We start from the raw sequence: 13,591 nt of genomic DNA, 5'->3' as shown, positions 1-13,591 counted from the left end.
GTGAAGCTGCACAATGACATGACTGCAATCATCAAACACAGACAGATACATTTGGAAGGGAAGAGCACAAGAGTTGAAGCCCCAGTGTAGAGGATTGTGATAAAATAGTCCTGCACTAGCTCAGAAATGAGCATAATAAAGGACAGGGCAAGTGCTCTGTAAGGAAGCAGGAAGCCACAACAAATCAATGAGTAGAGTAACAGGAGATGCAGGGAAGATTTCTTCTGCAGGGAAATGACAGTGGAGGATTGAAACAGTTGTACCTTATAGATGATTCTGAATTCTTTGGCTTTTACTAAGGGAGATATGAAGCCACTGCAGAGAAGATAATATATTGTTCTTTTTTTTTTTTTTCAGGCTGGCTCTTAATAATATAGACTAGCCTAGTCTGGAACTCATTACACAGCATAGGTATAATTCACAATCTTCCTTACCTCCTGAGTATTGCTTCTATAGCTATAAACTATCATGCATAGTAAAGAAAATTTAAAGTGTCATTCTATCTTGCTATTTTAAAAAAAAATAGGTATTTGTCAGAGATGTCTAAGTGGATAAAAGTACTCGCTACTAAGCTTGATGACCCAAGTACAAGCCTTAGAACTCACAAGAGTACTGACTTGTTCAATTGTCCTCTGATCTACTGGCATGTGCCCCTCCCTCTTCCTAGAAAATAAATCAACGAAGAGGAAAAAAAGTTGAGTGGGCAGGGAAGGGGAGGATCTTGGTAAAGCTGGAGAAGGTAGGGAATATGACGACATTGTACAAAATTCTCAAAGAACTGATGAAAAAAATAAATGTAAAAATTTTAATTATGTGGAAAGTATAAAAATATACTTGAGATGGTAGTGATGATGCATTAATCATACATTCTGACGCTGTGACAAATACTTGAGAAAAACAGTTTAAAGGAAGGTGATTAAATTTTGCTTATGGTATCCTATACTTAGGAGGTTATCCATGCATGGCTGGTTGAATATATTGTTCTGAGTCTGAGTCAAGGCAGAATATCATGGTAACAGGAACATGTGGCGGAGGTTATTCATGTTATGTTAGTCAGGCAGCAGAGAGAGAGACAGGAGGGGTCAGAAAGAAGCTACTCTTCAAAAACACACCCACAGTGGCTTATTTCTTCCACTGAGGCCATACCTTCTAAAGCTTCCAGTAGATGAAACTAAACTTTCAACACATGAGCCTGTGGGATCACTTAGTATTCAAACCATAACAAATAGTTTTGTTGTAAAGAGGCAACATGTACTACTAACAATGGCAAGAGCAGATTATTTTGAGAGTGTAAACTGAAAAAAACATCCCAATAAAAACACTGATTTTTCTTATGCTAGACAATTTAATATTAAAATTTACATGAAAAATGTAGCCCATTATCTCTTGGGTAGGTAAGAATTTACAAATTACTGTAGAATACCATATCAAAGTAGAACTACTTCTAATTTATATTAGAACACACAACATATCTTCTGAAAGGAGAAAGATAAATAGAATAGTGATGGAGGAAGGTCATTGGTTAAATAAAAAGAAACTGCTTGGCCCTCATTGGTTAGAAGATAGGTGGGAGGAGTAAACAGAACAGAACGCTGGGAAGAAGAGGAAGTGAGCTCAGACTCCACAGCTCTTCTCTCGGGAGCAGACGCCTCAGAGAGAGAGAGAGACGCCATGCTCCCGGCTCCTGGGCAGACACATGCAATGAAGCTTCCTGGTAAGACCGGTGCTCACAGATTATTAGAGATGGGTTGATCGGGATATCAGAATTAGCCAGTAAGGGCTAGAGCTAAAGGGCCAAGCAGTGATTAAATGAATACAGTTTGTGTGTTGTTATTTCGGAGCATAAGCTAGCCAGGCTGCCGGGGTGCTGGGGATGCAGCCCCGCCGCTCATATTACTACAGAATAGAAAACCTAGAAATAGATGAAGTACATATGGAAATCAGGATAAGTAAATATGACTAAAGGAAATATATAAATAAGAATACCTAAAATGAATATAGTGAGGAGGGCTTGTTTGTTGAATGGGGCTTGGAAAACTGGACAGTCATCAAAAATCATACTCATAATTCACTATATATATAACAACAACTACAAGTAAAGCCAGTAAAACTGATGAAGATCATAGTTTATTAATTTATGAACGTATTTTGCTTTTGTGTTGGGCACTAGAATCTCGAAATTTCCAAGACCCTTTTTTCTTTCATCTCTAGAGCCTCCTTCACTAAACAAAACATTAAATCCTCCTTCTTTGAAACATGTATGTACTCACTGTTACTGTAGCTTATTTGATGTCCTTATAGCACATTGTATGACACTTATTTAGCATATGGTATTATTTTCTTGATGCACAGGCATGGATCTTTACAAACCAGCTAACTCTGGTTTTATAATTCCCAACTGTAGAACAGACCTTAACAATTTACATCCTTATTTTTGCTTTCCCAACCCTGTTCTCTGAATAGCTTGCTGTCAGAGTAAAGTGAGGTAAAGTAGTCTTGTTAAATGTAGAAGAAGAGTCTAAAAGTATACAGAACTAAAACAGATTTTCTCTGGTACAATAGTTGAAACCAGGAGTCTCAAGTATGCAAGGGAAGCATCCTATCACTGAGCTATATACCTCCAGTCCAGGATAAATAAAATATCAAAACACTAACAGTGTCCCATACTTTTCTCCATCCCCTCTCTCTCATTAGATATAAAAACGTAATGAGAACATCTACTTTTGGATCAAAGCCTTGGGTGAACTTGATGCCTTGCCACTATAATAATTGCTAGCAAGCAGAGCACTGTGGAAACATGGCCCTCAAACACAGAACAACAAAGACGGGAGTAAACTAGTTCTCTCCTATACAGAACACTATTCATTAGATGTTACATGGAGATTTCTTCAGTAAATCAACTTTTAGTTGAAAGCAGTGCATGTACTTCAGAAATGTAGAGTTCAAAACTACATCAAAATGTAAGCAATTCTGTGAACATGTTTTGAGTTACCAGTATACTTACAGTTTTTTCGTGATTTTCAAAAGCCTCTCTGGCTTCTTCGTATGTGCAGACTTCTTCTTTGCACTCACGCTCAATGTTGCCTTGTCTTATTTCTTCAAAAAGCCCATTGGCTCTTGGGTAGCGTTTTAATACTGAGTTGGCCTTTTCTCCCGTGAGGAAAACTAAAAAGAGATATAATAATAAGCATAAAACAACAGTAAGAAACTCATGTGGGAAACTGATATACAAGAAGAAAACTGTTTGTCCTCAGAAAACACAGACAATATTCTAAACATCTTTCAGTAAACCAGGAATGAAAAAATGTTTAACTTCAAATGAAAGCATTTGATAGCTTTTCATAATGGGAATATATGCTTTTAGTACATATGGCTCTGGGAAGGAACAGTAACATAATGACCCATGTTATATTCAGACTTAAGCAGATTCTTGAGCACCATGGGTGTTTAAAAATAGCAATAATGATAGTGTTACTTATATTCATTACTGTAAGTGGATACTCCAAGGCATACAGCAAGCAAACCAAAGGTCAGTTTCTGCCTACCTAAAAATAAACACAAATCCAATTGACCTAATAATATAAACTTAGAGAACCGTTACTTAAAGAAAAGACTTAACATGGTGAGAGTCTCATTACAGATCTTCGAAGCTTGTAAAAGATAAATAATATAATCTATAGGACTTTCTGGAAAAAATGAAATATAAAATAAATTTATCTACATCTCAGTTCAAAAAGCAGTAGCAATAATTTCATTCTAAATATAGTATAGCTGTACTTCAAGGTATTTAATCTCATTTCAACATATTTAAAGAAAATTATTTTTCATGAACAACTGTTAGCATGTGTGCACATGTAAACACATGCAAACACAGATGCAGCATCCTTTTTATTAAGTTTCATTTTCTTCTTTTCTGCACGAGGTCATCATGATTTGGTTTACATTTTATATACATGATTCATTTCAATTTAGATGATAAATTTTAATTAACAAAGCTTAATCTGTATTTGAATTTCATAAAACGCAATCTTCAAAGTATAGTTACATGGCCAGACGAAAAGGTTTCCAAACCTGAACTTAGTCATAAAATAATCTTCAACAGGTGCAGTTCTATTGACGAAATGTGTCATCATTTTCAGGATAATTGATTTCATTGAAGCAAACATGGTAATTTTAAAATCACATCACTTTACGCTAAACAAACTTACCTACTCTCCCCTCCCTTTCTCCCTCTCCCTAGCTTTACTCCTTTTAACGCATTTTTAAAAGTTGTATTTGTAATAAATTCCCAGGCAGTCCTCCTATTACCACAGTTTAAGAACCAATACCCTAAGATCGGTTCCTCTGAAGATGGTTCTGAGTGTTTATGGAAAACATTTTTTAAATCAGATTTAGACATATTTTATTGTGTGACTTGTATATATTGAAATATATTTAATATGTACATTGCAATTATCTTAAAAACGAGTGTGTCTGGTTTTGGTTTGACTATGGAATTCTTTCCAAGACATATTTCACAAAATGATAACATTTTAGCCCCAGGTCATATTTATATCAAGACTTCTTTTTTCCAAGACAATCTTTTTTCCCTTCTTCATCTGTTTCTTATGTAAGGGGATATGATTTTCTGGACCCACACCCACCCTCTCTAATAATCTAGTGTTCTGTGCTGAATATAGTTCTCAGTAAGAATCAGAATTTGATCCAATTTTCATCATCCATATTTCGAACACAATACATATGTTAATTCATTTTAAAATATCACCAGCTTTTATATCACATTTCCTGAGCATAAATCAAATAATACACAACAAGAGATTTTGAATTTTCAACAAGAAAAAGCAAAATACCATGAAGAGGAAATTATCTTCTCATATGCTAGCTAAATGGGAAATAAGTGTTACGGAAAGTAGCTCACTCCTAAAAGTAGAAAGCAAGCTAACTGAAAGGTGATATATCAGGACACAAACTTCTAATTCCAGACTAATCAAATTACCATAAGCATTCCACATAAACATCTCTTATGTATTTCTTCTACCAAGAAGCAAGGTAACATAATACTAAGAACTCTAGATGTTGGCAAGAAAACTTATCTCCTTGCCAAATCTACTTAAATGGAAGATATTATGTGAAGTAAAAGTTTGACCAGTAGTAAAAAATAGTATCATAGATAAGTTGTATCTGCCATATATCAGGGAATAAGAAATAAGAAAAGAACATTTGACAGTATTTTAAAAAGTGGTTTGGAAATCTAATGGACTCTGCAAAATAATAAAAGAATGGGGAGCTTATGAGACAGTTAATCAGGTGCTTGCCAGCAAGCCTATAAACCTGATTCTGATTCCTGAAATCCACAGTGGAAGGTTAGAAACTTTACATCTATTCTCCATGGACCATGTGTGTGCACACACACATAAAAAATTATTTTTTATTTTTATTTTTAATAGAGTAGAATATGGCAGCTATAACTTACAGGATGAAGTTACATTATCTCTTTATGTAGTTCGTTTCTTCTTTAATATATATATATATTAAATATTAATATATTATATAATACAGTTTCCCATTCCTCAAAGCCTCCCAGATCCTTCCTAGATGCCAAACTTCATGTTTTCTTTCTTTCTCTTTAGAAAACAAATAGGTGAGTAGGGCAGTTGTGGTGCATGCCTTTAATTCCAGCACCCAGAAGGCAGAGGTAGACAGAACTCTGTGAGTTCAGGTCAGCCTGATCTACAAGAGCTAGTTCCAGGACAACTAGGACTGTTACACAGAGAAACCCTGTCTTGAAAAAAATAAATAAGTATACAACAAAAACCAACTTGTGAAACAAAGAAAAAGCACAAGAAACACATCCACACCAGCAAACACCATAGAAATACAAAATTGGAAACTATAATATACAAGCAAAAGATCAGTAAGACAATAAATGCCCAAACAAAGCAATGAGACAGAACACTTACTAAAATACCATTGAGTTCATTTGAGTTGACTGTCTACTGCTGCACATGAGGCCTACTCGTAAGTGTAGTGAAACTCCATTGGAGGAAACTAATTTTTCTTTTGCAAGCAATGTAAAATTTAGATATCTTCTTGGTTAGGGAATGTACATTTTCTGTTCTCAATGCTGGGACCCTGTCTGGCTTGAACCTGTACAGGTCAAACACTGCACAATATTGAGGCAACAAGGCTTACCTCAGGACTTTTCCTGACTGGATATACTTGAATTAGGAATTTAAAATTCAAACTTAGAAGCTAAAGATATAGCATGGTGTTAATGCTAAGTATATGTAAGGCTCGGTGATCAATCTTCAGTTTAAAAATAAATCAAGATAACCCACACCACTCCTGGGCCTTTCCTGAAATGCTGCTAGACTTCCATTGCTAAGGTGCAGGCCACACCAGTCAGAAGAACATGTGAGTGATACGCCTGCCAGCTGAACTGTCACACTCACCAGATTTTGTTCCCCAAGACCCATTCCTCCATCTGCCCCTCCAACTTCTGTCCAAGTTGGGAGTTTGCCTTCTGGAGGTTAACTTGACCTTTGGTGCAGTAGGGGTCACTGTTCTTCTGACTAGTATAGCCTGCACATGTTCTTCTGACTAGTGTGGTCTCCACTTGAGTAGCGAGAGTCCCTAAGGGCAGGGCAGGACAGGGCATGTCCTTGTGTCTGGCAATGAGGTTGGAGGGACTTGAAGAGAGAGAAAACTAAAATTAAGAAAGTCAGAAATGAAAAAGGGTACATAAGAAAAATTGAGGAGGCTGGGTCCGAGTACTCGGGGCTCCCGGGCGGGCAGCAGTTCCTTTGTTTCTGTGGCCTGCCTGCACCAAGCGGGGTAGGCGCTTTGTTTGCGAGCTGCCCAACCAGCACTAAGGCCTGATCTCTCGGCGCCAGGAGACCCAGAATTGGGGTGAGTTTCGCGCCCACGGCGGCAGCCTGGGACGGGGAGCTCGGGGGTTCCTTGGCCCCCTGTCCTTCTTGGGCTCTCTGCAGGGCCTCTACTCCCTGGGTGCTGCCTCTTTCTTCCTGGCCAACCCAGCTTCCATCCAGAGCCCACCCAACTTCGGCCCCACCACCCTCTTTTGGCGCGCGTGGCATCGCCCAGCCCAGGCTATCTGGGCGCTGGGTCTGAGTACTCAGGGCTCCCGGGCGGGCAGCAGTTCCTTTGTTTCTGTGGCCTGCCTGCACCAAGCAGGGTAGGTGCTTTGTTTGCGAGCTGCCCAACCAGCACAGAGGCCTGATCTCTCGGCGCCAGGAGACCCAGCATTGGGGTGAGTTTCTGGCCCACGGCGCCAGCCTGGGACTAGGAGCTCGGGGGTTTCTTGGCCCCCTGTCCTGCTTGGGCTCTCTGCAGGGCCTCTACTCCCTGGGTGCTGCCTCTTTCTTCCTGGCCCACCCAACTTCCGTCCAGAGCCCTCCCCACTTCAGCCCCACCGCCCTCTTTTGGTGCATGGAATCGCCCAGCCCAGCCTGTCTGGGCGCTGGGTCCAAGTACTGGGGCGCCCGGGCGGGCTGCAGTTCCTTTGTTTCTGTGGCCTGCCTGCACCAAGTGGGGTAGGTGCTTTGTTTGTGAGCTGCACAACCAGCACAGAGGCCTGATCTCTCGGCGCCAGGAGAGCCAACATTAGGGAGAGCCAGCGTTTGGTAGGCAAGGAGACCTGATCCTGTAAAAGAAGACCCATAGGGAGCATTTGGAAGAAGAGATGGGCCGACGTCAAGGCAAGAATTCGCCCAACAAGCTGAAATGCAACATGAAGCCACCAGAAACAAGCGACCTCACAACGGGAGGACAAGAACCCCTTAATCAAGAAGAAGGAGAAAAGATTGACTTCATGAAAGTGATTGACACCCTTAAACAGCATGTAAAAAACGCCCTTATAGAAATGGATGAGAAATATAACAGAAAGTTTGAAGAATTGAATAAATCAGTGAATGATACCCTAGAAAACCAAGGAAAAACAATCAAACAGATAATGGAAACAGTTCAAGACCTGAAAACTGAAATGGAGGCAAAGAAGAAAACACAAACAGAGGGCCGGCTGGACATGGAAAATCTAGGTAAACGAATAGAGACTACAGAAACAAGCATAACCAGCAGAATACAAGAGATAGAAGAAAGACTCTCGGATTCTGAAGATACCATAGAGAAAATAAACACACTGATCAAAGAAAACAGCAAGTCCAACAAACTTTCATCACAAAACATTCAGGAAATAAGGGACACAATAAAAAGACCAAACCTAAGAATAATAGGAGTAGAAGAAGGAGAAGAAGGGCAGCTCAATGGTCCAGAAAATATATTTAATAAAATTATAGAAGAAAACTTTCCCAACCTAAAGAAAGATATACCTATGAAGGTGCAAGAAGCATACAGAACACCGAATAGGCTGGATCAAAAAAAAAAAAAAAAAAACATCCCCTCGCCATATAATTATCAAAACACAAAGCATACAGAATAAGGAAAGAATATTAAGAGCTGCAAAGGAAAAAGGCCAAGTTACTTAAAAAGGTAAACCTATCAGACTTACACCTGACTTCTCCATGGAAACCATGAAAGCCAGAAGGTCCTGGATAGATGTACTGCAAAAACTGAGAGACCATGGGTGCAAGCCCAGATTACCATACCCAGCCAAGCTTTCATTCACTATAAATGGAGAAAATAAAATTTTCCAGGATAAAAAAAAATTTAAACAATACGCAGCCACAAATCCAGCCTTACAGAAAGTAATTGAAGGAAAATCACTAACCAAGGAGTCCAACAATGACCACAATAACTCAGACATCTAGAGACCCTTCACCAACACAAAACAAAGAAGGGAAACACACAAACTCTACGACTAAAAAAAAATGACCGGAGTTAACAACCACTGGTCATTAATATCACTTAATGTCAATGGGCTCAACTCACCTATAAAAAGGCACAGGCTAAGAGATTGGATAAGAAAACAGGATCCAACATTCTGCTGTTTACAAGAAACACACCTCAACCACAAAGACAGGCACCTACTCAGAGTAAAGGGCTGGGAAAAGGCCTATCAAGCAAATGGACCTAAGAAACAGGCAGGTGTGGCCATACTAATCTCTAACAAAGTTGACTTCAAACTTAAATCAATCAGAAGAGATGGAGAGGGGCATTTTATACTCATAACAGGAACAGTTCATCAGGATGAAGTCTCAATCCTGAACATCTATGCCCCTAATATAAAAGCACCCACGTACATAAAAGAAACATTGCTAAAATTCAAGGCAGCCATCAAACCGCACACACTAATAGTAGGAGACTTCAACACTCCTCTCTCACCAATGGACAGGTCAATCAAACAGAAACCTAACAGAGAAATAAGAGAATTAATGGAGGTAATGAATCAAATGGACTTAACAGACATCTATAGAACATTCCATCCAAATAGGAAAGAATATACCTTCTTCTCTGCAGGTCATGGAACCTTCTCGAAAATCGACCACATAGTCGGTAACAAAGCAAACATCCACAGTTACAAAAAAATATTAGTAACCACCTGTGTCTTATCAGATCACCATGGATTAAAGTTAGAATTCAACAATAATGCTACCCCCAGAAAGCATACAAAGTCATGGAAACTGAACAGTCAACTACTGAACCATACCTGGATTAAGGAAGAAATTAAGAAAGAAATTAAAGTCTTCCTGGAATTCAATGAAAATAAAGAAACAACATACTCAAACTTATGGGACACTATGAAAGCAGTCCTAAGAGGAAAGTTCAGAGCACTAAGTGCCCACTTAAAGAAAACAGAGAAAGCTCACATTGGAGACTTAACAGCCCACCTGAAAGCTCTAGAAAAAAAAGAAGCAGACTCACCTAGGAGGAGTAGAAGACTGAAAATAATCAAACTGAGGGCTGAAATCAACAAAATAGAAACACAGAAAACAATACAAAGAATCAATGAAACAAAAAGCTGGTTCCTGGAGAAAATCAACAGGATTGACAAAACACTATCCAAGCTAATCAAACGGCAGAGAGAGAATTTGCAAATTAATAAAATCAGAAATGAAAAGGGGGACATAACCACAGACACAGAGGAAATTCAGAGAATCATTAGATCTTACTACAAAAGCCTATATGCCACAAAATTGGAAAATGTAAAGGAAATGGATACTTTTTTAGATAAATATCATATACCAAAGTTAAATCAGGACGTGGTGAACAATCTAAATAGACCTGTTAGTCGTGAAGAATTAGAAGAGGTTATCAAAAACCTCCCTACCAAAAAAAGCCCAGGACCAGATGGTTTCAATGCGGAATTCTACCAGAACTTCCAAGAAGATCTAATACCTATACTCCTTAATGTATTCCACAATATAGAAACAGAAGGGTCATTACCAAACTCCTTTTATGAAGCCACAATTACTCTGATACCAAAACCACTCAAAGACTCAACCAGGAAAGAGAACTACAGGCCAATCTCACTCATGAATATCGACGCAAAAATCCTCAACAAAATACTGGCAAATCGAATCCAAGAACACATCCGAAAAATTATCCATTATGATCAAGTAGGCTTCATTCCTGAGATGCAGGGCTGGTTTAACATACGAAAATCTATCAATGTAATCCAGCATATAAATAAACTGAAAGAAAAAAACCATATGATCATTTCATTAGATGCTGAAAAAGCATTTGACAACATTCAACATCCATTTATGTTAAAAGTCTTGGAGAGATTAGGGATACAAGGGTCATACCTAAATATAATAAAAGCTATATACAGCAAGCCGACAGCTAACATCAAATTAAAGGGAGAGAAACTCAAAGCCATCCCACTTAACTCAGGAACACGACAAGGATGTCCACTTTCGCCATACCTCTTCAATATAGTGCTTGAAGTTCTAGCAATAGCAATAAGACAACATAATGGAATCAAGGGGATTCGAATTGGAAAGGAAGAAGTTAAACTTTCGTTATTTGCAAATGATATGATAGTGTACATAAGCGACCCCAAAAACTCTACCAAAGAACTTTTACAGCTGATAAACAGCTTTAGTAATGTGGCAGGATACAAGATCAACTCCAAAAAATCAGTCGCCCTCTTATACACAAAGGATATGGAAGCAGAGAGGGAAATCAGAGAAGCTTCACCATTCACAATAGCCAAAAACAGCATAAAATATCTTGGGGTAAATCTAACCAAGGAAGTGAAAGATCTATTTGACAAGAACTTTAAGGCATTGAAGAAAGAAATTGAAGAGGATACCAAAAAATGGATGGATCTACCTTGCTCTTGGATTGGGGGGATCAACATAGTAAAAATGGCAATTCTACCTAAGGCAATTTATAGATTCAATGCAATCCCCATCAAGATCCCATCAAAATTCTTCACAGATCTGGAGAGGACAATAATCAACTTTATATGGAAAAACAAAAAACCCAGGATAGCCAAAACAATCCTATACAATAAAGGATCTTCTGGAGGCATTACCATCCCTGACTTCAAACTCTATTACAGAGCTACAGTAATGAAAACAGTGTGGTACTGGCATAAAAACAGAGAAGTCGACCAATGGAATCGTATAGAAGACCCGGATTTTAACCCACAAACCTATGAACACCTCATTTTTGATAAAGGAGCTAAAAGTATACAATGGAAGAAAGAAAGCATCTTCAACAAATGGTGCTGGCACAACTGGATGTCAACCTGTAGAAGAATGAAAATAGACCCACATCTTTCACCGTGCACAAAACTCAAGTCCAAATGGATTAAAGACCTCAATATCAGCCCGAACACACTGAAAAGGATAGAAGAGAAAGTGGGAAATACCCTACAACAGATGGGCACAGAAGATCGCTTCCTATGTATACCCCCAGAAGCACAGACATTAAGGGCAACATTGAATAAATGGGACCTACTTAAACTGAGAAGCTTCTGTAAAGCAAAGGACATAGTCACTAAGACACAAAGGCAACCTACTGACTGGGAGAAGATCTTCACCAACCCCACAACAGGCAAAGGTCTGATCTCCAAAATATATAGAGAACTCAAGAAACTAGACTTTAAAATGCTAATTAACCCAATTAAAAAATGGGGCACTGAACTGAACAGAGAATTCTCAGCAGAGGAAGTTCAAATGGCCAAAAGACACTTAAAGTCGTGCTCAACTTCCTTAGCAATCAGGGAAATGCAAATCAAAACAACTTTGAGATATCATCTTACACCTGTCAGAATGGCTAAAGTCAAAAACACCAAGGATAACCTTTGCTGGAGAGGCTGTGGAGGAACGGGTACCCTCATCCATTGCTGGTGGGAATGCAATCTTGTGCAACCACTGTGGAAGTCAGTGTTTCGGTTTCTCAGGAAATTCGGGATCAACTTACCCCTGGACCCAGCAATACCACTCCTGGGAATATACCCAAGAGATGCTCTATCATATGACAAAAGCATTTGTTCAACTATGTTCATAGCAGTATTATTTGTAATAGCCAGAACCTGGAAACAACCTAGATGCCCTTCAATGGAAGAATGGATGAAGAAAGTATGGAATATATACACGTGAGAGTACTATGCTGCGGTAAAAAACAATGACTTCTCGAATTTTGCATGCAAATGGATGGAAACAGAAAACACTATCCTGAGTGAGGTGTCCCAGACCCAAAAAGATGAACATGGGATGTACTTGCTCATAATTGGTTTCTAGCCATAAATAAGGGCCACGGAGTCAACAATAGGTGAACCTAAAGAAGCTAAGTAAGAAGGTGAACCCAAGGAAAAACATATAGTTATCCTCTTGCCTATGGGAAGTAGACAAAATTGCCGGGGAGAAAATTGGGATCTTGGGGGTGGGGTGGGATGGGGGTAAGGGGAGATGGGGAGAGAAAAGGTAGAAGGGAAGGAGGGGGGACTTGGGGAATCAGGAGAATTGGGATAAAGGAAAGGTGGATAGGGGAGCACGGAACCACAATTCTTAGTTAAGGGAGCCACTTTAGGGTGGGCAAGAGATTTGACCCTAGAGGGGCTCCCAAGTGCCCAAGATGAGGTTCCCAGTTAGTTCCTTGGGCAGCTGAGGATTGGGAACCTGAAATGACCCTATCCTAGAGCAATACTGACGAATATCTTGCATATCATCATAGAACCTTCATCTGGTGATGGATGGAGATAGAGACAGAGACCCACACTGGAGCACTGGACTGAACTCCCAAGGTCCCAATGAGGAGCAGAAGGAGGGAGAACATGAGCAAAGAAGTCGGGACCACGAGGCGTGCACCCACCCACTGAGACAGTGGAGCTGATCTACTGGGAGCTCACCAAGGCGAGCTGGACTGTGACCGAAAAAGCATGGGATAAAACCGGACTCTCTGAACATGGCGAACAATGAGGGCTGATGAGACGCCAAGGACAATGGCATGGGGTTTTGATCCTACTTAATGAGCTGGCTTTGTGGAAGCCTAGCCAGTTTGGATGTTCACCTTCCTAGATATGGACGGAGGGGGGAGGACCTAGGACTTACCACAGGGCAGGGAACCCGGACTGCTCTGTGGACTGGAGAGGGAGGGGGAGAGGAGTGGGGGGAGGGGGAGAAGGGTGGGAGGAGGGGGAGAAGGGTGGGAGGAGGGGGAG

General features: G+C 39.8%; 1 protein-coding gene across 1 annotated transcript in view; it reads right to left on the bottom strand.

The window, feature by feature from the left end:
* LOC121444871 (transmembrane gamma-carboxyglutamic acid protein 1) overlaps window positions 1-13,591 on the bottom strand; it is a 129,047-nt gene that overhangs the window by 31,172 nt on the left and 84,284 nt on the right. The window contains exon 3 of the mRNA XM_041646797.1: window positions 3,005-3,165. Within this exon, the coding sequence (XP_041502731.1) occupies window positions 3,005-3,165 (161 nt within the window). The remainder of the gene's footprint in view (window positions 1-3,004; window positions 3,166-13,591) is intronic.

The sequence above is a fragment of the Microtus oregoni genome, unplaced genomic scaffold, assembly GCF_018167655.1.
Source record: "Microtus oregoni isolate MIOR12 unplaced genomic scaffold, Mior012 000145F_ref0000173, whole genome shotgun sequence".
NCBI lineage: Eukaryota > Metazoa > Chordata > Mammalia > Rodentia > Cricetidae > Microtus > Microtus oregoni.
This window is presented reverse-complemented; position numbering and strand designations above follow the sequence as displayed.